We start from the raw sequence: 27,368 nt of genomic DNA, 5'->3' as shown, positions 1-27,368 counted from the left end.
AAGTGTTCAAATTTTCAAAATGGATAGTCGATTGTGTGTATTAGTGTTGTCGACTATGTCTGTGAATAGTCAACTATGTGCTTGCGGATAGTCGACGGGTCGACTATGCTTACATGTTCTGTCGACTATATTCTATTCTGTCGACTATGAATTTTCTTCTGTCAACTATGTGTGTGCATGATGTTTGAAATTCTCTTCATATTTTAAAGGTGTCGAATATGTGAATGTGTTTGTCGACTATCAGTAGATTTTGTTGGACAATAGTCGACTATGCTTTCTTATCTATCGACTATGCCTTAGTTTATTTGAAAATATGGTCGACTAACCTCTTTTGTCTGTCGATAGCTTATTTTTCAGAAACTTGTAATGGCTATTTTTGGCGCATTTGATGCTCGCCTAACCACCCATAATGGTCCAAATTTAAACTTATCCACCATTAACTATAAATAGGTGGTTGAAGATGCATTGAAGGCTGTTGAAAAAATTTATTATCAACGTCCGAGCATTCAACTTTACTTTGAGCATTGAATTTTTCTTTCTCTCTCTGTTTTTAATTTTTTAGGCTTTGTATCTACACTGTTCTATTCATTTTAAGCCTCGACACTTCATTTAGAGAGAGGTTGTAACTAAGAGTTGTACTCTTAGATTCTCATACTCACGATTTCTGTAATTTTCCTAGCGTAAGCTAGAGGGCCCATTAGATTGGGAGGATTGTACATTTCCTAGTTAAGAACTAGAGAACCTACTCGTGTTGAGTAGGGGGTTGATAGTCAAGGTTCTTTAAAATCCTTAGTAGGTAGCTAAGGTAGTGGACTAGGCTTGAAAAATTGAAACACTATAAATTCTTGTCTCTTATGCTTCCTACTTTTCTTTGTTCCTGTTAGCTTTTTTATCCCTACTTAATTCGTTTATTCATTCATAAGATTTCATATTTATTTTTCACCAAACCAAATTCTCTTTACACGATTGATATCTCATCGTGCCATTTCAAGGTCTTGAGGTTTAACGAATCCATGGTCTTAACAGACGACATCTCTATTTCTCAAAAGAAATTTTTTAAATATACCAATTCACCCCCCTCTTGGTGTGTGCCATAACATTTCAATTCTATCAATAGAATCATATCTTAGCTTTGGGCACCCATCTAGAGACGGGTCCCTTGTGTCTAACTTCATCAAAACCAGATGTTCAAACTACACTTGATGTGCTTGCTTGAGATACATTAATAACATTAGGAATTTCATGATCTATGACTCTCATAGTTTGGGCTACCTCTTTTGGTATTCACACTTGAACTTATCTAGTCTTTTTAGATTGAGTTGCCACCTAAATTATCTCCATTCTCTCTTAGAAACATTATATTTTGGTCTAGGTTTAGAATTCTTTCTAGAAATTAGTGTGGCTAGGGATTTTTCAACGGCATTCTTTTCAACTAGTATTTTATTGTTTTGAATTTTTAGAGACTTATTCTCTTCTTGAAGCTTGATTAATTTTTCATCTAGCTCATTCTCATTCTCATTCTTTATATCTTTAGATTTTTCTTCTAAGTCCTTTATTTGACTTTTTAACTTCTCATTCTCTTCCTTGTGATATTTCTTTGAATTTCTCAATTCTTTCTTGACTCCTTGATATTCTTTAAATAGTTGTTTGTATGCTTCTTGTAATTCTTCTAAGTCCATATTATCTTCTTCTTTTTCATCTTCTATTGTCATAAAACATACATGTGCTTATTCTTCTTCGGATTCGGACAATCCACTTGTGGTATCCTCATCCCATGCCCCAAAGGCTTGTTTCTTTGCTTTCTTAAATCTTTTCTTTTTCCTTTCCTTCTTATCTTTCTTTTCTTCCGGACAATCATATTGCATGTGCCCTACCTTTTTACATTTATAGCAAGTTGGTGGTACTCTCATACATTCTATTCCTTTCTTTTTCATAAGTCTTGCGAAAGTTCTTATTAAAAGAGCAGTTTCGTCATCATTTTCTTCTTCATTGGTTTCAATTTCTTCATTGGCTTTTAGAACTAATGTCTTCTTGCTTTTAGTGTCTTCATTTGATTTGTTTAGAATCAGTTCATGAGTAAGAATCGAAGTGTTCCTATTAATTCTTCCATTCTTAATACTTTTAGATTCTTGGCTTGAGATATTACACTCACTAATGGTTGTCATTCTAATGACAAAGACCTAAGTATTTTTTTTACTTGATCCTCTTCGGAAATGATTTTTTTCAACATCTTGAGGTTGTTTATTATCTTTTGGAACCTACCATTCATATCACTAATATTCTCATTTTGAAGTAACTTAAATTCTTCATATTGTGACGTTAATAGATTTTGTAATATTCTAGTATTTTGAGAATAAAAATAATTAATTTTGTTGTGTTTAAAATATTTTTGACATTCATTAGATATTATAATTGAGAAAACTAATGGGCTTAGAGTTAGTGGGTTAAGTTGAAAAATGAAAGGCTAAGTAAATGGATTTAGAGTCAGTGAGCTAAGTTGAAAAGAGAAAGGTTAAGTAAATGGGCTTAGAGCTAGTGGGCTAAGTTGAAAAATGAAATGTTGAGTAAATGGGCTTCGAGTTAGTGGGAGGAAAGGCTAAGTAAATGGGCTTGGAAAGTGGGCTTAAAATTAATGAACTAAATGAAAGAATAATTTATTCAAAAGAAGATTTAGTGGAAAATAATTAAAGATAGTGGGTGAAATAATTGAGAAATGTGGGAGACAAAGTAGGGTGTGGACAAATAATTAAAGATTATGAGTGAGATTTAGTGGAAAATAATTAAAAATATGACAAAATAATTAAAGATAGTGGGTCACTACAATCATGCTAAGTTTAATTCAATCGTCTATAAATAGAGAAAACTTGTAAGGTTGGAGAACTTAAATTAGAAAGAAAAAGGTTGTAAAAAAGAAAGATTTGAGAGTGAAAGAGAGATTTGAAAAAAGAAAGAAACAAAATAGGAAAATATATATATATATATATATAGAGAGAGAGAGAGAGAGAAATATCAAAAATTCCTAGAAAAATCCTATAGGCTGGGTTTAATAGTTCGTGTGAAGATTTGTGGTAGAAGTCATTATTGAATACGCAAACCGAGACTTTGTCGCAGTATAGAAGAATACCGAATCGCTCCGCGGGAAGGTGAGTTATCTTCGAAAATTTCTTCAAAAATTCCAGAAATATGAGAATGATACTTTAGAATTTTTTATGATAAAATTGGAAGATAAATGCATGATTGGAATTTATTATGGATTTTTTAGGCAATAGATGCTTGAAAATCAAAGAGAAAATGAGAAATAAATAAAATATGGATTTTAAAAATTATGAGGAAATTTTTGGGGCTTAGGAATATTTTTTTAGGAATTATTGTGAAGATAAATTGAAATTTTTTTATGAGAAGTATTTATTTCATAATCTGGAGGAAATAATAGGAGGAAATGGGAGAAATTAGGAAAATTAGAGAAAATTAGAAATCTGATTTTCTTAAATAATTATGATGCACAGGGTACGTCAAGGTTCATAATTGAGTACGATTGGAAGTCTGACACGAATTTTGAGATAAAATTATGCTAATGGCAAAATTATCTTTTTACAAGATAAGTGGTACTTCCCAACTGGATTTAGTTTTATGAAAATGTTTGGTTTATAAGTGGTATTTCTCAACTGGATTTAGTTTTATGAAAATGCTTGGTTTGTAAGTGGTATTTCCCAACTAGATTTAGTTTTATGAAAATGTTTGGTTTGTAAGTGGTACTTCCCAACTAGATTTAGTTTTATGAAAATACTTGGTTTGTAAGTGGTTCGATCCAAAATCTGATTTTATGTAAATGATTTTGTCATGTTGTCATGTTTTGATGTGAGTATGTCATGTAGATTGCATTTACATGTATTGATAATGAAATATGCATATAAGCATGATGAGATTCACGGTGATACGTTGCATGGGTTTGGCATTAGGTCCTAATACCCTTGCTTTGCCAAGAGTTCACCCATACACCTTGGTCTGGCAAGGAGACTGTAAAAATGACGGGTAATCATAAGCTGCGGTCGACCCAAACAGAGAGTTACGATGTTATGTGCATTGCATACATACATGAGCATTAAATGTTTTATTCCATTACTAATTAGATTATTCATCATCTAACTTAGGATTTTTCCCTAAAATATTTAAACGTTCCAGATGGAGATTGTAGTAGAAACAAGGATGAATGAGACATGAAATGACACTTAGCAAAGTGTATGATAAGTTGTATGATGAGTTGAATGTACGTTATGTAGCCCATGTATTTAAGTTTTGCTACTTTGAATTATGAACGTTTTGAGAAATGATGATATATAACCTTAATTATGGTTAATGAGAATGTAAGAATTGATTTATGATTAATGTTAAGATGTTAGGTTCGATTCTAGCTTCCGCATTTGATGTTTATGATAATTCTCTTTCGAGATAGATGCATGAAAATTTTGGGATGGATATGAGAAATGGTATGGTTTAGCAATAGTTTTTTTTTTAAAAAAAATTATTATCCTAGAATTGTCCTAAGTTATAACGCACTCGAAAAACAAGGCATTACAGATTAATCTTGGTATCCTTCACTTGATCGGTTTCTTCATGGACAACTTCTAATTTCCTCTAAATTTCATGTGATGTAGAGCAAGCAGAAAGTTTTTCATACTCACTAGGTAAAATCGAACAAAAAATTATGTATTTAGCTTTATGGTCCATTTGATGCTTCTTAATGCCTTCCTCGGTCCATTCTATTTCTTTGATTAAGGTTGTAGTAAAACCGTCTCTAACTATTTTCCATAATTGATAGTTTATAGAGAACAAATAGGACTCCATCCACATTTTCCAATAAGTATAATTAGTTCCATCAAAGAAAGGTGGTCTAGAGGGTGATAGTCCTTCGATTATGGCTTGGTTGGAAAATGATGTCATTTTCGAATCTCTTCTAAAAGTCTGCTCTGATATCAATTGTTGGTCCCTTAATGACCAACCACTCAAGAGGGAGGTGAATTGAGTGGTTAAAAAATTTTCTTTTTAAACTTCATTTGTTTTATTTGATTTCTGAGGAGAATTATTAATGAAAGATTTTTATTAAATTTTTATCTTATTACACCTTATTGATTAGATCAAATGAATTATTAATTAATCAAGCTTAAATTATTATAATTGAATTATTTAATGAGTCTTGTAAAATTGAAATCAACACAATAATTAACAAAGCAGTAAAGAAAGATGAACACCACGATATATAGTGGTTCAGTGTATCTCAAACACCTAATCCACTCTCTCAATGTCTAACCACTCTTGGGGTTCCACTAAATCCAATCAATGCCAAGGTTTTTCCATAGCTTACCTTGGAAACTAGATCAAACACACATACACGCCTAGATATAAATCCAAATCTAAGCAACCGATACAAGTCACAATCGAGTTTAAGGATTATAATACTTGTCCACACTTGGACTTTTAAACAAACAATGAATATTAGCAGTTATAGAACAATATCAAATATAATAGATACACCCTCAAATCAAACGTAGATAGAGTAACAGATATTCAGCACTTCAATTTCCAACAGTAGTAGGCTCTTCGTTTGATACGGAATCGAAAGCATAAGCCTTTGAGAAGCAATAGATCTTTTTGAAAGTTCTTCCGGTTGCTTTGAGTTTTCAGAATTGCATGAGTGCCTTCCTTGACATGCATATGTTGTATATTGTTGTACCCCAATAATCGGAGAAAAGGAGACCAAGCGATGCAAAGAAGGTTTGAAGCTGCTTGGGAAAGGTCCTTTGGAAGGATGCTTTGGAATGAGCCTTCGGAAGGGTCCTTCGGAAGAGGCCTTCAGAAATGGCACATGTCCTTGAAGCTTAAGCCCTATAAAATTCCAACTACAGTTCTAAAAAAGGGAATCCAGACATCGATATACCACTTTCATTTTCCTTCAGAAATTTAGCCTATTCTCCTTCCTGTAAGACTATTTTCCTTTCGTTACTGACTTAAGCATCGGAAGGTCTTCGCGGGAGGAAATTCTCGCCAGCCTTCTAACCCTTGTTTGACCTCTACAGTTCCTTCAGAAGCATCACACTCATTCCTTCAGGAGGATAGCTTGCAGGTTGTCCCATTGGAAGCCCAGCTCTTTCGAAAGACCTTGTTGAGGTCGAGTTCTTACAGAAGACCCTGCTCATTTCTTTGGGAATACCATCTAAAGTGCATCCTCAATACCCTTCGAAAGAAACTCTTCGAAAAGAGATCCTAGAGCATCCACACTTCCTTCGGAAGGAACTCTTCAGAAGCAGTAGAACCGCAAGACTGTTGCTCGCTCAACCTTTGCCTATCACAAGCTAGACTGTTGCGAGCCAGCTTTCGAGAGGACCTTTCGGAAGACCCTTCTTCAGAAGCATTCCTTCGGAAGCCCACCTAAACCTTGAGACCGAGCTTCGATTGAATCCCAAGGCCGTCGACATCCACAGGCATCCCACTCCTAAAAATTCTAATTGTTGTATTTTGGCAACAACATATATATAGGGGCTAGGGCGACTTGCATAACGTTTAAAAAATTTAGCCATGGAACAAATTAAGTCGACTTAGCCTTACCGCCAATCAACTTATTTTTGGGTCTGAGTCAACTTAATTTAGAATAAGTCGACTTATTTTTAATTAAGTCAACTTGGCTAAAAATGCCTCTCTGCCGAGTTGACTTAGCTACAACCTTCTTAAAACAAACTCTCTATTGAGTCGACTTATCTATGATTAAGTCGACTTATTGGTCCAATTTTTGAAAAATAATTTTTGACTTATTTAAAAACTCCTTACAAGATGAATTTCATAAAAATATTAATTTTTGATAATATGAAATATATAAGAAATATTTTGAAAAACATTTAGGGGCCTTAATTTGTATATTCAACCATTAAGCGTTTTTGTAATTCATCAAAACACCAAAATAAATTTAGGTTACACTAAATTGGCTCGACAATGCATGGCTTATGGGGGCCTTTGTATCACGTTTATGCTTACTACACCATTGCATTTTTATTTGTGCATTGCATGGCTCTATTGCGCGCGATTATTATTTATTGTTGCTATTGTTACTTTAATGCAGGACGGGAGTACCGAGCTGGGTCGGGAAGGGTGACGGGAGTACCAACCCAAGAGAGCTTCGGCTCAATTTTTAAACTAGTTTGAGGGAAGTCCAAAGGAAGACTTGATTTTAGATTAACTTAGGAAGGGCCCGAGGGAAGATCTAATTTGATATGGGATCTACACACATGATTCATGGGCAGAAAGGCCGACCTGGGCAAGCTTGGGATTTAGCACTAGAGCGTTGAGTATTTATGCTTGCCAGTTCATGGCAGCGACAGGCTTGTTACGGATTTGGGTGCCAGTGCCTTTTATGTGGGCCCCAAGGATCATTATGTGCATGTCTATTTCTTTTCTTGCTATATGGTTCATGTTGTGGATGCTTTTGTCTTGGGCACGTGGTGTATGGTTCGCACTGAGTTATTCTCCTAAAACCTTCTAGCCTTTGTTTCTTGTACACACTTGCTAAGTCTTGTGACTCACCCTTGCTTTTAATCATTTCAGGTAAAGGGGCGCTTGAGTTGGTGGGTCTACTCAGTGGTGTTGGATCTCGTTCTTGAGTCCTAGGCTTGTGTATAGAGCTACCCTGAAAAAACGGTCCTAGATGTCATTTTTTTTTACAGTTCATGGAGCTTATGTAATTTGTTGTCAACCTCATGTTTTGTGGTCACGGGTTATGGAGTATGGTATATGGTAGAATGGGAACCTCGTCTGTGTAACTCATTTGTTAGTTGTGTGAAAGGAAAGCCATGGTTTCTATCGAATTGGGTTTGGTGCGATTTTTTTTTTTTTTTTTTTTACTGGTGTTACTGTTCTATATCATCCTATTGATAACCCTCTCATGGATCATCTATGCTAGCGAGGCTCCGGGAGGCGGGCCGTTACAGTGTCAATTATCCTTACTCTTGAATAAATAAATATATATATATATATGCTTAGGCAAGTGATTTTAAGTTCAAATTCATAAAGCCTAAGTTATCTTTTTAATATTTGATATCATACTCTTAAGGCTCTCAATGTTTTGAAATTTAATAGAAGAACATTTGAGATTTTATTAGTTGAATGTTTATTGCTTTAATTCAAGTATTTATAGGTTCGTTGATTTCAAGCAACATTTGATTAAGCCATCTAGATATAATCAATATTCTTCTTGAAAGAATTTATATGTGTATATTTTCTAATCAATACTTCCCAATGTTGTTTGTCTAGTCTCTACTGAAGTTTAGGTTCAATAAATTTGAGTAATATAATTCTAAAGTGTCTATCTTTCAAGAATTACTCAAATATGCATTAGTAGAAAATGTGTATAGTGTTTTAGAGCTTATAGAATATATATCATAAATATGTTTTATTCATCTTATGTGTGCTCTTATTTTGAGAAATCACGATGTGCAAGTTAAGTATCTTTATGCTAAATGATGTACTTTATTGTTGAGTAACATATTTTTTGATCAACATATTTGCAATGATCTATGTGTTTTATTTCAGTTAAGTAAATGTAAGTTACTTGACTTATGTGTGTTTCATGTATATACTTGTTATGAATAGTTATTATACATCCTTATGATACATGTTGTGTATTAATGCATGATCCTAATAGAATTATTCTTATTTGAATCTAGAAAAATGATGCTTTTAGTTGAGTAACATATATTGTTCTCAACTTGTGCCTTAAGAATATCTCATTTATCTTCTAAGCCTTTCTATGTAACCAAGTGAATATATTTGGAAAATTAGTTTTAACCAACTTTCAAATGTCACTTGTGCTTTAAGCATCCTATTTCTTTGAGCTTAAGCTTTATGTTATTTAAATGTTGATGAGAAAATTGAGTTTTATATTTAAGCTCAATGTTTAGATGTTTATGTTGATGAGAAAAGTGTTTTAATATATTCAAAACAATATAAGATGATAGTCGAGTAAGACATAGAATAAATTAAGTATGTTTTTAGCATCACTCGAGTAAAAATATCGATCTATGCTATTAAGTCTTTGTTCTCATTGTATTAGTTGAGTATTTATTTCAAGAGAAATGTTAAGTTTCATTTCTTGTGCATTAGTCGATTAAGAGTTAAGCTTAATCAAGTAAAATCTTGTATTAGTTGAGTATTTCAATGCCATAGTCGAGTGATTTTGATTGGATAATAATTATAAGGTTTTAATTAAATATTTTTTATGACAATCGAGTATAAGTTGATATATAATCGACTATTAGTGAGTGATATTTTTTGAGTATCTCATGCAACTCTTCGTAAATCTGTGAGTAGTCAAGTATAATCGAGTATCTGTTGAGATCAAGTACAGTCAAATGCTTACTCGAGTAGAGACAAATGTTAGTCGAGTAAAAGCTAAATTTACTCGAGTAAAAAATGTGCTGAAACTTAAAAACTAGTTGTTATAGACATCCAAAAAGCGTCAAATTCAATTCTAGTCGTTACAAAAAAGATTTCAAAACATCCCTTGAGCATAAATTAAATATCTAACCATCGGAATCAAATAGAATGGAATACATCTTAATTATCTTTTCAAGTTTTACCCATTGGTCAAGAAAGCTAATGATTATGAGGAAAAAAATCGATAAAAGGCATAAGAGCTTCAAGAAGATATGATGATATTGAGCTAATTTCTTCTATAATCATTTTCAAGCAAAGTGTCCTCAAAAGCATTAATCCTTTATAAACAAAAAGAGAGAGAGAGTTTTTACTTTCACATTCTTTTTATCTCCTTTTCATTATGAGAAGCTACTTTTATTCTTTGAATCTTATCTTGTAAAAACTTCTCAAAGTGTTTATATTGTAAACCTCATTTCTATTTTTGTGGTTAGTGCTTGAGCCCTTTAAAAGATATCATATAAGAGGTTTTGGCTAATTCTTGTAAAAGTTATGTATTTGGATTTGGGTTACTGTTGAGTCTGTGAAAAGCAGAGGTTGTTAGAAACTGCCGACCATGAAGGTTTCGATTTTGACTAGTTCCAATTCGTAGAAACGCAAGTGCAATCTCCTCTAAGTTGGTCCGCACGATCGACCCTTCCACGAACGCCTTGAGTAGTGCTAGCAACCCTAGGTGCTTCTTGAGAGAATACGAATTTTCTTCTTGTTTTTCCAGCTTTTTAAGTGGCATATAAATAGAGTTCAAAACCCTAATCGTGCCTTGGAAAAACCCTAAACAATTTAGGCTCAGCTCTTAATTACATTGGGCTGACCCTCTCTTTTAAATAGTGGAATGGGCTCGACCTAAGTGTGTGACCCCTTAAGTCACCCATTAGACTAGATGTAGGGCTAATTCTATTGGGCTATATCAATGCCCAACTTATTAGATTAATTAAACTATTTAATTAAATTCATGGGCCTTTTATTTAACCCATTTCATGGGCTTCTTAATTAAACTCTTTAATTAATAGTTTTAGAATTAATCAAATTAATTCTAAAGCCCTACATATCATGGTTAACGTCTAGCAACATGCCATGAATACCTAGCCAACGATGAAAAACACAGATCTTTTCAATTGCAATTACCGTGTAGTAAAATCCTTTCATCAATCTATGTCCCGATTGAATTTAGAGTATGGTTTTATGACGAAACCCTAATCATTCAATAATTATGTATCTATTCTAGATTTATGACTTGATAGGTGAAATCAAAACACCTTTTTGATTTCCACCTCACCTTGACCAAGGATTTTCTCAGTCATGAAATCATCGGAATACATAGGATATATTCTCATCTTGTCAATAAGTGATGAATCATATTTCAACATTCACCAGCCTTCATATGTGATAAGGTCACACCCAGTGATAGTTTGTTAACGACTCCATTAGAATCCAAAAAAGTACCAAAACGTAACCAATCAAATATAAAACTATCATGATGTCTCAAGTCTAAGAATCAATCTGCACTATTGCAACACAAAAATTTCAATTCGATATTAAACAATAACCATTAGGAATTCTGTAGTGGGTCAGTTCAGTGTACTTATTCTTATAATAAGCACCCACATATATGTATTAGTGTCCACACACACCAATATCCATGAAATAAGACATTCTTCTGATTGAGTATGCATCATATGTGCTAGTTTATCCGAGTTATTAGTGTCCAATCCTAATAACTCTATGACTAGGAACATTTAAAATCAAGACTTATAAAGAATATATTTCATGAACGTCATCATATGCACGACCATATTTCCTCAACATGAGCCTATTTAACACTTGTAAGGCAAAAGTAGAAGTCATAGGTTTAACACTTGTGTGTGCAAATTTTTCTTAGAACTTTTTTTCTTTCAATTTGTTATTGCCTTATTTAATTTGTGTTAATATACTTTATTAACTACCATCACATTTTTACTTTGTTAATTTAATTTATTTTAGACAATATATCTACCGGTATTTTTTTCATACAAATCTTTATCTTATTTACAAATGTATCGAAATTTTTAATTTAATTTAACAAAATATTAGAACGGACAAAGTTCATAAGTTTGAATCTCACTCATTGTGATGAAATATGTTGAGAGTAAAAATAATAATATAAAAATAAATAATTTATTATTTATTATTTTAATTTAATTTTTAAATTATTAAATGAAATAATACTTCATAATTAAGCATGTATAATAGCTTTCGACTTTTTTGAACAAGATGTCGGAGCTTTTAGCTTCATAGAAGATGTATAAAAATTGAGCTTTGAGTATACTGTCTATAAATAAATAAAGTCAAATCGCATAAATATACCATCAAATTTTACCTTTTGAGTCATTTAATTTTTCGGAATTATCGTCTTTACGCAATCTTCCATTGTCCGTATTCTCAATTTCGATAGAGAAGGTAAATCATAAGTTAGGGGTGTGCGCTGTACGGTTTGGCCAGTCTGAATCATTTTCAACACGCCAAACAGCTAGTGCGGTTTTCCAACTAAATCAGACTGCGGTCTGGTTTGGGTTCGGCCAAACCGCACTGTATTTACGGTCTGGTTTGGTGCGATTTCCTGCGGTTTGAAATGCTACTTAAAACCACTAAAAATGATATTTAAAAATGGTAAATAAAGACACAAATATTGATAAATAAAGACAATTAAATGTAAATAAATAGAGAAAAAATAAAAACAAAATAGTGTAAAAAATAAATAGGATGGGATTGTCAATTATTAGATTTTTATAATAATAATTTTTTTATTATTTTCTTGGACGGTTCGGTTTAAAATCGAACCGCCAACTGTCCAAACCGCAAACCGCGCAGTTTGAACAGGATCCAAACCTTTTTTGACCAGCAAAAAAAAAAAAATCAATCGATTCGGTTTGGTTCGGTTCGATTTGGCTGATTTTCGCGGTGCATCGATTTTTTTGAACACTCCTATCGTAAGTGAAGGTTTTGTCTCATTGTGTAAGATAAGGAATCAATTCAACGATCTATTGATATGAATTCTAATTTATTGTGATTCAACCACTTAATGTATGCGTTAAGAGTCATTTAACTCTTTCAACTTTGAAATGAATTTATCGTGACTTTTTAACTCTTGATTTTGAAACAAGAACACACCTGGCATATGAGAAGGGCAGCCTCCAACGGCTAATTTTTGTGCTTAAAGCATGGTGTTTCCTCCTTATGCATACGGTTGCCAACAGACGAGGAAGACGACAAAAAAAGAATAAATTGATTCCTTTTAAAAATCATAACTAACGGTTTCTTCTAACAAAAAATAAGTAACAAATAGATAAAAAAGAATAAATTGATTATGCTTAAAAAATGCGATCAGAAAAAATATATATAATGGAATAATGAAAAAGGTAAGAAAAGAAAGTAATAGCCATTATTGAATCCTCTCCATACTGGTGAGAGGGGTTGTCCTCCTCTTGCAAATTAAGGGAAAGTCTAGCTAAACTTTTGTACAACTAATGGGTTAGTATGGTTTGGGTTCCCAGACTTGGAGGGCAGAAATTCAACATGAACTAATTGCATCAGGTCTATCATTCTGGCCCTTGGCCCTGACCAACCTGACCACAAAAAAAAAAAAAAAACAAACAAACCCAACCCAATCAACTTTGGTAGGATAGGTTTTATCGAATGTGAGCACCCTTTTCTCACCAAAATCCATATGGGCCAATTTATGCACTTCTTACCGGAATAAGTAAATCGAGTGTGTCATTTGACACTAATGATCGCCGACAAACTAAGCATTGCATGCAATAGCATACCTGATTGTCAATTTCCATTACACATATTGTTATAAGCAAATACCAGTGCTTATTATCTACATAATCCTGGGAAACCCTTGTGGGACTTCTTATCTCTTCATGCAAGTGCATAATTATCTCTCTTCTCTTTCTGTATCAAACTCAATGCCGTAGCCTCAGCAATGACTTATTTTTTCCATCTATGAGAAGATAGCCAGCATTGCCCTCGTCTACATCTTGGGCATTGGGCAACCGTTGCCTGTTACTGGGCGTATGATCAGCTAGAACAGGCCGCCCAATTAGAGGGAAGCCTGCTTGAATCCGCTGGTGGCATGTACCGGACATTCATATCGAGGGGCAGCATTCGATACTCAATATTAAGGTCCCGGAACACTTTGATCATCTTCTCCACCAGTAAAGCTCTCCTTGCGCACCTCTCACCCGCATGCTGACCGTTGATGCGGTGTTTAACAGCCACCACCATCTTCAGCCTGTTCATGTCCTCCAGATCTGTTATCACCACAGCTGGACTCTGGTGCCAGTAGTCACTCCTACTCTCAACAAACCTGCAATCACAGCCACGAGCAAAGCAAACAAGTATGGGTATGATCAATAATAGCACAACATAACAATTTACAACACACACAGCATGACAAGCTTTTATCCCTCTATGTGGGGTTTGCTAGATCCATTTTAACTCATTAGTCATTTCTACCTATGGCTTTTATTTTCTGTAAAGCTCATATTACTCATTTCAATTAACATGTTGCATTTTTTCTTTATGAAAGGTGCCCAATTTTCACTAGCAACTGCCTATCCTGAAGCTCTTTGCAATTATATTTTTCTTTAATAGTTGAACAAAAGATAGGAAGACCGTCTAGGCAAAAAAAAAAAAGAGAATGGAAAATAGTGGTAAAGAATTCAGATGCATTTTCAGTAAGCACCTTATAATTCTTTTCTTCATTTCAGCAATCCTTTCCATTGGAGTCGAGATGTGGATAGAGAAATCAACTGTATCTGTCATCTCCGGACTACGGAAATAGTTAACTATGGGCTTTGTAGCTAGAATACTATTTGGGTATATATACTTCTGGTTGTCGTGTCGCAGAAACACAGTAGTTAATATGTTCATCTCTTCAACTACCAGCTGCAATCCAAAGAAATAAAAGTTTTAAGTCTACTTTCTTAAAAAATAGCATGATATCTAAGAAAAAGAAAAAAATTTCCATAGACGATTAGATATATCTGCAATTCTGTATTTGTTTACCTGCATTCCATCAATTTCACAACGATCACCCACATGAAATGGGTGTGTTACAAACAAGAAAATGATTGCTTCAAATATTCTCTTGCAGGTGTCCCCAAAGATGAACGCTGCCAATAGAAGCTGGGAGCCTACCAGCACAAGGAAATGCGATATTGGGAAATTAAATATGAAGAGCCATATTATCACTATAATAATCGTTACAAGGACGCTCAGTATTGTGTGGAGTTCGTCTGCTGCTGTTTTTGTATCATCAAGAGACAATGCAAGAGACCTTCTTTCTTTAAATGCATCAACCTTTAAGAGGAAGCAAGGATAGATGAATGAGACACAAGAAAAAGATGTAGCTAGAGTATTTTTGGAAGATAAGGACAGCAACACCATGATAGAGCCCACTCTAAATGTTGGACTTTTCACTTGTCATGGGAAGAAGTTAGGGGTGTCTAAAGATCATTTTGAGCTCTTAATAAAGAAAAATGTAAAAGAAAAACGAGCATATCATTTACCATCCATTTCGTGAGAGTTTGCTTATTGATTCCCTGGTCGATATGTGAACCTTTAATGAGATGCATGGTCTTCTGAGCACTTTCATCCTTCATAAAGCGCTGCAGATCCTCTAAGGAGATGTATCTTTTGCAGAGAAAGACAAGCAGATAAGGCATATAATGGCAGTAGCAAGCAAAAGAACAGGATGAACGATTTCAGTATTAAGAAGACACAAGAAACCAAAACTCTTCATTCCACATTGCAAGTAGATTTTTTCCTAACATCCAATAAAAAGTCTTCTGTATCAGAACCTAGCAAAATAGAAGAACTCTACCAAGTTTATGTGATCTACAACACTATATTGTGAAAGAAGTCCAGAAGAATGAACAAAATTACAACATGGTCGCAGTATGTCTGCAACGGGATAAATTCATCTTCTGGAAGGAAAAAGATCTTGAAATCATGCGTGTTATGATGGGAGGGTAGCACATCAATAAACGAAGAAAAAAAAAATTAATTTACCATGAGAGTGATGAATAAAATTTGATGTGATTATAAGACAAGATAAGGACTCACTTGGACCCTTCTACAGCCACATTCTGGAATATCTTCTTGGCTGCAGACTTTGCCTCGCATTCATCTCTTATTTGAAGGGTAGCCTCATCCTCATCATTAGAGGTGGGCAATTCCTCATCCAAAGTGGACAAATACCCACTTTGCACCATACTTATCAACCTCTTCATGCTCAAAGCCGAGATATTCTTCCGATTGAGCTTCTGAAGGTGTTCGATCGTGATCCTCGGACCTTTCTGCTTGAGCACCCTTCTTGACTTGGGATTTCTCAACTCTTGTATGCTTTTTTTATCGCACTCCCCTTCACTGTGTTCATCATTTATCGGACACCCAGATAGCTTCTTAATCACATATTGCTTGAACAAAGAGTCCTGAACTCGATCGAAGAATGCAGTAACATGAAAGCACAAAGCAAGTACCTTAAGAACAAGTGTTTTCAAGAGCCAAATCAATGTGCCCACCCAGAGGCATATTAAGATCTTGGTCACAATCCTCACACCTCCATGCTTGGTGACCCTCCCAATCTCTTTAGCCAAAATGAAATGCCAAACCAACAAGACCTGTCCCAGCCACAAGCAACTCTGAATTGATTTCCTCAACCCATACACAAAATACAAAACCCGGGATTTTCGAATAAAATTGCGTTCTATAACCAACACAACAATCTTGATTATCCAACCAGAAACCAAATGGCCACAAATAAGCACCAGGACCAGTATTTCCCATTTCCATATGCTAAGTTCCCAAAACTTATGCTTCTTCAAATCAGAAACTGTTAGTGTACAAATCAGTAGCACCAGAATTAGCAACAGACTTACCCACTGGACAACTTTTACAGTGTCTTTGAGATCAAAATCTTCAAAGACACCTTCATCAATGAATGAGTGGTGTTCATCTTTTACTTCCTCGTCAGTTATGGCCAATCTTTGGTATCTCCAGTTTGGATCCTCAAGCCTCGACGTGGTCCGGGCCCTGAATGTTCTTGGATTTGTAGGAAGGGGCGTGTAGATTTCACCCTCATCATCTTCTTCTTCTCATTCATGAACACAAATTAAATAAACACAATTAAAACAATTATATATATATATATTTTAATATATGGTTATAATTTTCTTGATTGAAAATTAATTTTTTATAAAAATTAAAAGTTATTAATCCTTGCTTTTGCCAAGCATGGGTAGTAGATTCAAGGCAGGAAAGACAAATTGAGACAGACGACATGGTTAAGCAGCTGGGGAGCATCTGCCAAACATGAGTCATATACTATATTCAAGGCACGAAGAACAAATTGAAACAGCCAGACATATTCAAAGGCAAGCAAGGCAATTTATTATATAATATGATTACCCCCATAAAAAAAAAAATATGACTTCTTGAATAACACCCTTTTTAGATTCATCTTTTGAGCATAAATTCAAATTAATATTCATAATTTGAATTTTTAAACCTCAAATCAGAAGGCCAAGTGATCATTTTCAAATGATCTCCTCTTACTATACAAATATATATGTGGAGGAATAGAGGGAGAGGGCCTCCAGAATATAAATTGAGTAGTCGGATAAATGATATGTTGGTATCAATTCAGTAAATTATGAGTTTGATTTTCATTTTATGGGATGAAACAAAATCTTATACATAATCATCATTCATTAGAGTAGGGGGTTGATAGTCAAGGTTCTTTAAAATCCTTAGTAGGTAGCTAAGGTAGTGGACTAGGCTTGAAAAATTGAAACACTATAAATTCTTGTCTCTTATGCTTCCTACTTTTCTTTGTTCCTGTTAGCTTTTTTATCCCTACTTAATTCGTTTATTCATTCATAAGATTTCATATTTATTTTTCACCAAACCAAATTCTCTTTACACGATTGATATCTCATCGTGCCATTTCAAGGTCTTGAGGTTTAACGAATCCATGGTCTTAACAGACGACATCTCTATTTCTCAAAAGAAATTTTTTAAATATACCAATTCACCCCCCTCTTGGTGTGTGCCATAACATTTCAATTCTATCAATAGAATCATATCTTAGCTTTGGGCACCCATCTAGAGACGGGTCCCTTGTGTCTAACTTCATCAAAACCAGATGTTCAAACTACACTTGATGTGCTTGCTTGAGATACATTAATAACATTAGGAATTTCATGATCTATGACTCTCATAGTTTGGGCTACCTCTTTTGGTATTCACACTTGAACTTATCTAGTCTTTTTAGATTGAGTTGCCACCTAAATTATCTCCATTCTCTCTTAGAAACATTATATTTTGGTCTAGGTTTAGAATTCTTTCTAGAAATTAGTGTGGCTAGGGATTTTTCAACGGCATTCTTTTCAACTAGTATTTTATTGTTTTGAATTTTTAGAGACTTATTCTCTTCTTGAAGCTTGATTAATTTTTCATCTAGCTCATTCTCATTCTCATTCTTTATATCTTTAGATTTTTCTTCTAAGTCCTTTATTTGACTTTTTAACTTCTCATTCTCTTCCTTGTGATATTTCTTTGAATTTCTCAATTCTTTCTTGACTCCTTGATATTCTTTAAATAGTTGTTTGTATGCTTCTTGTAATTCTTCTAAGTCCATATTATCTTCTTCTTTTTCATCTTCTATTGTCATAAAACATACATGTGCTTATTCTTCTTCGGATTCGGACAATCCACTTGTGGTATCCTCATCCCATGCCCCAAAGGCTTGTTTCTTTGCTTTCTTAAATCTTTTCTTTTTCCTTTCCTTCTTATCTTTCTTTTCTTCCGGACAATCATATTGCATGTGCCCTACCTTTTTACATTTATAGCAAGTTGGTGGTACTCTCATACATTCTATTCCTTTCTTTTTCATAAGTCTTGCGAAAGTTCTTATTAAAAGAGCAGTTTCGTCATCATTTTCTTCTTCATTGGTTTCAATTTCTTCATTGGCTTTTAGAACTAATGTCTTCTTGCTTTTAGTGTCTTCATTTGATTTGTTTAGAATCAGTTCATGAGTAAGAATCGAAGTGTTCCTATTAATTCTTCCATTCTTAATACTTTTAGATTCTTGGCTTGAGATATTACACTCACTAATGGTTGTCATTCTAATGACAAAGACCTAAGTATTTTTTTTACTTGATCCTCTTCGGAAATGATTTTTTTCAACATCTTGAGGTTGTTTATTATCTTTTGGAACCTACCATTCATATCACTAATATTCTCATTTTGAAGTAACTTAAATTCTTCATATTGTGACGTTAATAGATTTTGTAATATTCTAGTATTTTGAGAATAAAAATAATTAATTTTGTTGTGTTTAAAATATTTTTGACATTCATTAGATATTATAATTGAGAAAACTAATGGGCTTAGAGTTAGTGGGTTAAGTTGAAAAATGAAAGGCTAAGTAAATGGATTTAGAGTCAGTGAGCTAAGTTGAAAAGAGAAAGGTTAAGTAAATGGGCTTAGAGCTAGTGGGCTAAGTTGAAAAATGAAATGTTGAGTAAATGGGCTTCGAGTTAGTGGGAGGAAAGGCTAAGTAAATGGGCTTGGAAAGTGGGCTTAAAATTAATGAACTAAATGAAAGAATAATTTATTCAAAAGAAGATTTAGTGGAAAATAATTAAAGATAGTGGGTGAAATAATTGAGAAATGTGGGAGACAAAGTAGGGTGTGGACAAATAATTAAAGATTATGAGTGAGATTTAGTGGAAAATAATTAAAAATATGACAAAATAATTAAAGATAGTGGGTCACTACAATCATGCTAAGTTTAATTCAATCGTCTATAAATAGAGAAAACTTGTAAGGTTGGAGAACTTAAATTAGAAAGAAAAAGGTTGTAAAAAAGAAAGATTTGAGAGTGAAAGAGAGATTTGAAAAAAGAAAGAAACAAAATAGGAAAATATATATATATATATATATAGAGAGAGAGAGAGAGAGAAATATCAAAAATTCCTAGAAAAATCCTATAGGCTGGGTTTAATAGTTCGTGTGAAGATTTGTGGTAGAAGTCATTATTGAATACGCAAACCGAGACTTTGTCGCAGTATAGAAGAATACCGAATCGCTCCGCGGGAAGGTGAGTTATCTTCGAAAATTTCTTCAAAAATTCCAGAAATATGAGAATGATACTTTAGAATTTTTTATGATAAAATTGGAAGATAAATGCATGATTGGAATTTATTATGGATTTTTTAGGCAATAGATGCTTGAAAATCAAAGAGAAAATGAGAAATAAATAAAATATGGATTTTAAAAATTATGAGGAAATTTTTGGGGCTTAGGAATATTTTTTTAGGAATTATTGTGAAGATAAATTGAAATTTTTTTATGAGAAGTATTTATTTCATAATCTGGAGGAAATAATAGGAGGAAATGGGAGAAATTAGGAAAATTAGAGAAAATTAGAAATCTGATTTTCTTAAATAATTATGATGCACAGGGTACGTCAAGGTTCATAATTGAGTACGATTGGAAGTCTGACACGAATTTTGAGATAAAATTATGCTAATGGCAAAATTATCTTTTTACAAGATAAGTGGTACTTCCCAACTGGATTTAGTTTTATGAAAATGTTTGGTTTATAAGTGGTATTTCTCAACTGGATTTAGTTTTATGAAAATGCTTGGTTTGTAAGTGGTATTTCCCAACTAGATTTAGTTTTATGAAAATGTTTGGTTTGTAAGTGGTACTTCCCAACTAGATTTAGTTTTATGAAAATACTTGGTTTGTAAGTGGTTCGATCCAAAATCTGATTTTATGTAAATGATTTTGTCATGTTGTCATGTTTTGATGTGAGTATGTCATGTAGATTGCATTTACATGTATTGATAATGAAATATGCATATAAGCATGATGAGATTCACGGTGATACGTTGCATGGGTTTGGCATTAGGTCCTAATACCCTTGCTTTGCCAAGAGTTCACCCATACACCTTGGTCTGGCAAGGAGACTGTAAAAATGACGGGTAATCATAAGCTGCGGTCGACCCAAACAGAGAGTTACGATGTTATGTGCATTGCATACATACATGAGCATTAAATGTTTTATTCCATTACTAATTAGATTATTCATCATCTAACTTAGGATTTTTCCCTAAAATATTTAAACGTTCCAGATGGAGATTGTAGTAGAAACAAGGATGAATGAGACATGAAATGACACTTAGCAAAGTGTATGATAAGTTGTATGATGAGTTGAATGTACGTTATGTAGCCCATGTATTTAAGTTTTGCTACTTTGAATTATGAACGTTTTGAGAAATGATGATATATAACCTTAATTATGGTTAATGAGAATGTAAGAATTGATTTATGATTAATGTTAAGATGTTAGGTTCGATTCTAGCTTCCGCATTTGATGTTTATGATAATTCTCTTTCGAGATAGATGCATGAAAATTTTGGGATGGATATGAGAAATGGTATGGTTTAGCAATAGTTTTTTTTTTAAAAAAAATTATTATCCTAGAATTGTCCTAAGTTATAACGCACTCGAAAAACAAGGCATTACAGATTAATCTTGGTATCCTTCACTTGATCGGTTTCTTCATGGACAACTTCTAATTTCCTCTAAATTTCATGTGATGTAGAGCAAGCAGAAAGTTTTTCATACTCACTAGGTAAAATCGAACAAAAAATTATGTATTTAGCTTTATGGTCCATTTGATGCTTCTTAATGCCTTCCTCGGTCCATTCTATTTCTTTGATTAAGGTTGTAGTAAAACCGTCTCTAACTATTTTCCATAATTGATAGTTTATAGAGAACAAATAGGACTCCATCCACATTTTCCAATAAGTATAATTAGTTCCATCAAAGAAAGGTGGTCTAGAGGGTGATAGTCCTTCGATTATGGCTTGGTTGGAAAATGATGTCATTTTCGAATCTCTTCTAAAAGTCTGCTCTGATATCAATTGTTGGTCCCTTAATGACCAACCACTCAAGAGGGAGGTGAATTGAGTGGTTAAAAAATTTTCTTTTTAAACTTCATTTGTTTTATTTGATTTCTGAGGAGAATTATTAATGAAAGATTTTTATTAAATTTTTATCTTATTACACCTTATTGATTAGATCAAATGAATTATTAATTAATCAAGCTTAAATTATTATAATTGAATTATTTAATGAGTCTTGTAAAATTGAAATCAACACAATAATTAACAAAGCAGTAAAGAAAGATGAACACCACGATATATAGTGGTTCAGTGTATCTCAAACACCTAATCCACTCTCTCAATGTCTAACCACTCTTGGGGTTCCACTAAATCCAATCAATGCCAAGGTTTTTCCATAGCTTACCTTGGAAACTAGATCAAACACACATACACGCCTAGATATAAATCCAAATCTAAGCAACCGATACAAGTCACAATCGAGTTTAAGGATTATAATACTTGTCCACACTTGGACTTTTAAACAAACAATGAATATTAGCAGTTATAGAACAATATCAAATATAATAGATACACCCTCAAATCAAACGTAGATAGAGTAACAGATATTCAGCACTTCAATTTCCAACAGTAGTAGGCTCTTCGTTTGATACGGAATCGAAAGCATAAGCCTTTGAGAAGCAATAGATCTTTTTGAAAGTTCTTCCGGTTGCTTTGAGTTTTCAGAATTGCATGAGTGCCTTCCTTGACATGCATATGTTGTATATTGTTGTACCCCAATAATCGGAGAAAAGGAGACCAAGCGATGCAAAGAAGGTTTGAAGCTGCTTGGGAAAGGTCCTTTGGAAGGATGCTTTGGAATGAGCCTTCGGAAGGGTCCTTCGGAAGAGGCCTTCAGAAATGGCACATGTCCTTGAAGCTTAAGCCCTATAAAATTCCAACTACAGTTCTAAAAAAGGGAATCCAGACATCGATATACCACTTTCATTTTCCTTCAGAAATTTAGCCTATTCTCCTTCCTGTAAGACTATTTTCCTTTCGTTACTGACTTAAGCATCGGAAGGTCTTCGCGGGAGGAAATTCTCGCCAGCCTTCTAACCCTTGTTTGACCTCTACAGTTCCTTCAGAAGCATCACACTCATTCCTTCAGGAGGATAGCTTGCAGGTTGTCCCATTGGAAGCCCAGCTCTTTCGAAAGACCTTGTTGAGGTCGAGTTCTTACAGAAGACCCTGCTCATTTCTTTGGGAATACCATCTAAAGTGCATCCTCAATACCCTTCGAAAGAAACTCTTCGAAAAGAGATCCTAGAGCATCCACACTTCCTTCGGAAGGAACTCTTCAGAAGCAGTAGAACCGCAAGACTGTTGCTCGCTCAACCTTTGCCTATCACAAGCTAGACTGTTGCGAGCCAGCTTTCGAGAGGACCTTTCGGAAGACCCTTCTTCAGAAGCATTCCTTCGGAAGCCCACCTAAACCTTGAGACCGAGCTTCGATTGAATCCCAAGGCCGTCGACATCCACAGGCATCCCACTCCTAAAAATTCTAATTGTTGTATTTTGGCAACAACATATATATAGGGGCTAGGGCGACTTGCATAACGTTTAAAAAATTTAGCCATGGAACAAATTAAGTCGACTTAGCCTTACCGCCAATCAACTTATTTTTGGGTCTGAGTCAACTTAATTTAGAATAAGTCGACTTATTTTTAATTAAGTCAACTTGGCTAAAAATGCCTCTCTGCCGAGTTGACTTAGCTACAACCTTCTTAAAACAAACTCTCTATTGAGTCGACTTATCTATGATTAAGTCGACTTATTGGTCCAATTTTTGAAAAATAATTTTTGACTTATTTAAAAACTCCTTACAAGATGAATTTCATAAAAATATTAATTTTTGATAATATGAAATATATAAGAAATATTTTGAAAAACATTTAGGGGCCTTAATTTGTATATTCAACCATTAAGCGTTTTTGTAATTCATCAAAACACCAAAATAAATTTAGGTTACACTAAATTGGCTCGACAATGCATGGCTTATGGGGGCCTTTGTATCACGTTTATGCTTACTACACCATTGCATTTTTATTTGTGCATTGCATGGCTCTATTGCGCGCGATTATTATTTATTGTTGCTATTGTTACTTTAATGCAGGACGGGAGTACCGAGCTGGGTCGGGAAGGGTGACGGGAGTACCAACCCAAGAGAGCTTCGGCTCAATTTTTAAACTAGTTTGAGGGAAGTCCAAAGGAAGACTTGATTTTAGATTAACTTAGGAAGGGCCCGAGGGAAGATCTAATTTGATATGGGATCTACACACATGATTCATGGGCAGAAAGGCCGACCTGGGCAAGCTTGGGATTTAGCACTAGAGCGTTGAGTATTTATGCTTGCCAGTTCATGGCAGCGACAGGCTTGTTACGGATTTGGGTGCCAGTGCCTTTTATGTGGGCCCCAAGGATCATTATGTGCATGTCTATTTCTTTTCTTGCTATATGGTTCATGTTGTGGATGCTTTTGTCTTGGGCACGTGGTGTATGGTTCGCACTGAGTTATTCTCCTAAAACCTTCTAGCCTTTGTTTCTTGTACACACTTGCTAAGTCTTGTGACTCACCCTTGCTTTTAATCATTTCAGGTAAAGGGGCGCTTGAGTTGGTGGGTCTACTCAGTGGTGTTGGATCTCGTTCTTGAGTCCTAGGCTTGTGTATAGAGCTACCCTGAAAAAACGGTCCTAGATGTCATTTTTTTTTACAGTTCATGGAGCTTATGTAATTTGTTGTCAACCTCATGTTTTGTGGTCACGGGTTATGGAGTATGGTATATGGTAGAATGGGAACCTCGTCTGTGTAACTCATTTGTTAGTTGTGTGAAAGGAAAGCCATGGTTTCTATCGAATTGGGTTTGGTGCGATTTTTTTTTTTTTTTTTTTTTACTGGTGTTACTGTTCTATATCATCCTATTGATAACCCTCTCATGGATCATCTATGCTAGCGAGGCTCCGGGAGGCGGGCCGTTACAGTGTCAATTATCCTTACTCTTGAATAAATAAATATATATATATATATGCTTAGGCAAGTGATTTTAAGTTCAAATTCATAAAGCCTAAGTTATCTTTTTAATATTTGATATCATACTCTTAAGGCTCTCAATGTTTTGAAATTTAATAGAAGAACATTTGAGATTTTATTAGTTGAATGTTTATTGCTTTAATTCAAGTATTTATAGGTTCGTTGATTTCAAGCAACATTTGATTAAGCCATCTAGATATAATCAATATTCTTCTTGAAAGAATTTATATGTGTATATTTTCTAATCAATACTTCCCAATGTTGTTTGTCTAGTCTCTACTGAAGTTTAGGTTCAATAAATTTGAGTAATATAATTCTAAAGTGTCTATCTTTCAAGAATTACTCAAATATGCATTAGTAGAAAATGTGTATAGTGTTTTAGAGCTTATAGAATATATATCATAAATATGTTTTATTCATCTTATGTGTGCTCTTATTTTGAGAAATCACGATGTGCAAGTTAAGTATCTTTATGCTAAATGATGTACTTTATTGTTGAGTAACATATTTTTTGATCAACATATTTGCAATGATCTATGTGTTTTATTTCAGTTAAGTAAATGTAAGTTACTTGACTTATGTGTGTTTCATGTATATACTTGTTATGAATAGTTATTATACATCCTTATGATACATGTTGTGTATTAATGCATGATCCTAATAGAATTATTCTTATTTGAATCTAGAAAAATGATGCTTTTAGTTGAGTAACATATATTGTTCTCAACTTGTGCCTTAAGAATATCTCATTTATCTTCTAAGCCTTTCTATGTAACCAAGTGAATATATTTGGAAAATTAGTTTTAACCAACTTTCAAATGTCACTTGTGCTTTAAGCATCCTATTTCTTTGAGCTTAAGCTTTATGTTATTTAAATGTTGATGAGAAAATTGAGTTTTATATTTAAGCTCAATGTTTAGATGTTTATGTTGATGAGAAAAGTGTTTTAATATATTCAAAACAATATAAGATGATAGTCGAGTAAGACATAGAATAAATTAAGTATGTTTTTAGCATCACTCGAGTAAAAATATCGATCTATGCTATTAAGTCTTTGTTCTCATTGTATTAGTTGAGTATTTATTTCAAGAGAAATGTTAAGTTTCATTTCTTGTGCATTAGTCGATTAAGAGTTAAGCTTAATCAAGTAAAATCTTGTATTAGTTGAGTATTTCAATGCCATAGTCGAGTGATTTTGATTGGATAATAATTATAAGGTTTTAATTAAATATTTTTTATGACAATCGAGTATAAGTTGATATATAATCGACTATTAGTGAGTGATATTTTTTGAGTATCTCATGCAACTCTTCGTAAATCTGTGAGTAGTCAAGTATAATCGAGTATCTGTTGAGATCAAGTACAGTCAAATGCTTACTCGAGTAGAGACAAATGTTAGTCGAGTAAAAGCTAAATTTACTCGAGTAAAAAATGTGCTGAAACTTAAAAACTAGTTGTTATAGACATCCAAAAAGCGTCAAATTCAATTCTAGTCGTTACAAAAAAGATTTCAAAACATCCCTTGAGCATAAATTAAATATCTAACCATCGGAATCAAATAGAATGGAATACATCTTAATTATCTTTTCAAGTTTTACCCATTGGTCAAGAAAGCTAATGATTATGAGGAAAAAAATCGATAAAAGGCATAAGAGCTTCAAGAAGATATGATGATATTGAGCTAATTTCTTCTATAATCATTTTCAAGCAAAGTGTCCTCAAAAGCATTAATCCTTTATAAACAAAAAGAGAGAGAGAGTTTTTACTTTCACATTCTTTTTATCTCCTTTTCATTATGAGAAGCTACTTTTATTCTTTGAATCTTATCTTGTAAAAACTTCTCAAAGTGTTTATATTGTAAACCTCATTTCTATTTTTGTGGTTAGTGCTTGAGCCCTTTAAAAGATATCATATAAGAGGTTTTGGCTAATTCTTGTAAAAGTTATGTATTTGGATTTGGGTTACTGTTGAGTCTGTGAAAAGCAGAGGTTGTTAGAAACTGCCGACCATGAAGGTTTCGATTTTGACTAGTTCCAATTCGTAGAAACGCAAGTGCAATCTCCTCTAAGTTGGTCCGCACGATCGACCCTTCCACGAACGCCTTGAGTAGTGCTAGCAACCCTAGGTGCTTCTTGAGAGAATACGAATTTTCTTCTTGTTTTTCCAGCTTTTTAAGTGGCATATAAATAGAGTTCAAAACCCTAATCGTGCCTTGGAAAAACCCTAAACAATTTAGGCTCAGCTCTTAATTACATTGGGCTGACCCTCTCTTTTAAATAGTGGAATGGGCTCGACCTAAGTGTGTGACCCCTTAAGTCACCCATTAGACTAGATGTAGGGCTAATTCTATTGGGCTATATCAATGCCCAACTTATTAGATTAATTAAACTATTTAATTAAATTCATGGGCCTTTTATTTAACCCATTTCATGGGCTTCTTAATTAAACTCTTTAATTAATAGTTTTAGAATTAATCAAATTAATTCTAAAGCCCTACATATCATGGTTAACGTCTAGCAACATGCCATGAATACCTAGCCAACGATGAAAAACACAGATCTTTTCAATTGCAATTACCGTGTAGTAAAATCCTTTCATCAATCTATGTCCCGATTGAATTTAGAGTATGGTTTTATGACGAAACCCTAATCATTCAATAATTATGTATCTATTCTAGATTTATGACTTGATAGGTGAAATCAAAACACCTTTTTGATTTCCACCTCACCTTGACCAAGGATTTTCTCAGTCATGAAATCATCGGAATACATAGGATATATTCTCATCTTGTCAATAAGTGATGAATCATATTTCAACATTCACCAGCCTTCATATGTGATAAGGTCACACCCAGTGATAGT

The 27,368-nt window shown here is 33.7% G+C and overlaps 2 protein-coding genes across 3 annotated transcripts in view; both read right to left on the bottom strand.

Annotated features, from left to right (window-relative positions):
* Positions 1-27,368, bottom strand: part of LOC127808458 (mechanosensitive ion channel protein 8-like) — an 81,952-nt gene that overhangs the window by 41,619 nt on the left and 12,965 nt on the right. The window lies entirely within an intron of this gene.
* On the bottom strand, positions 13,110-27,326 carry LOC127807596 (mechanosensitive ion channel protein 5-like). The gene is made up of 6 exons (XM_052345592.1): positions 27,236-27,326; positions 15,586-16,612; positions 15,030-15,153; positions 14,527-14,820; positions 14,204-14,406; positions 13,110-13,825 (listed from the first exon to the last, which is right to left on the bottom strand). Exons 1-6 carry the CDS (start codon positions 27,324-27,326, stop codon positions 13,537-13,539), a joined length of 2,028 nt encoding a protein of 675 aa, XP_052201552.1. The 3' UTR covers positions 13,110-13,536.

This window comes from Diospyros lotus, chromosome 8 (assembly GCF_014633365.1).
Source record: "Diospyros lotus cultivar Yz01 chromosome 8, ASM1463336v1, whole genome shotgun sequence".
Lineage (NCBI taxonomy): Eukaryota > Viridiplantae > Streptophyta > Magnoliopsida > Ericales > Ebenaceae > Diospyros > Diospyros lotus.
This window is presented reverse-complemented; position numbering and strand designations above follow the sequence as displayed.

Bases quoted from the DNA above. Each gene is read 5' to 3' on its own strand.
- LOC127807596 (XM_052345592.1), bottom strand. From the start codon at position 27,326: ATGTTGAAATATGATTCATCACTTATTGACAAGATGAGAATATATCCT. The intron at 16,613-27,235 runs GTGAGGTGGAAA...ATGAATGAGAAG, and splicing joins TGAGAAAATCCTTGGTCAAG to AAGAAGATGATGAGGGTGAA. The intron at 14,407-14,526 runs GTAAACAAATAC...TTTGGATTGCAG, and splicing joins GTGAAATTGATGGAATGCAG to CTGGTAGTTGAAGAGATGAA.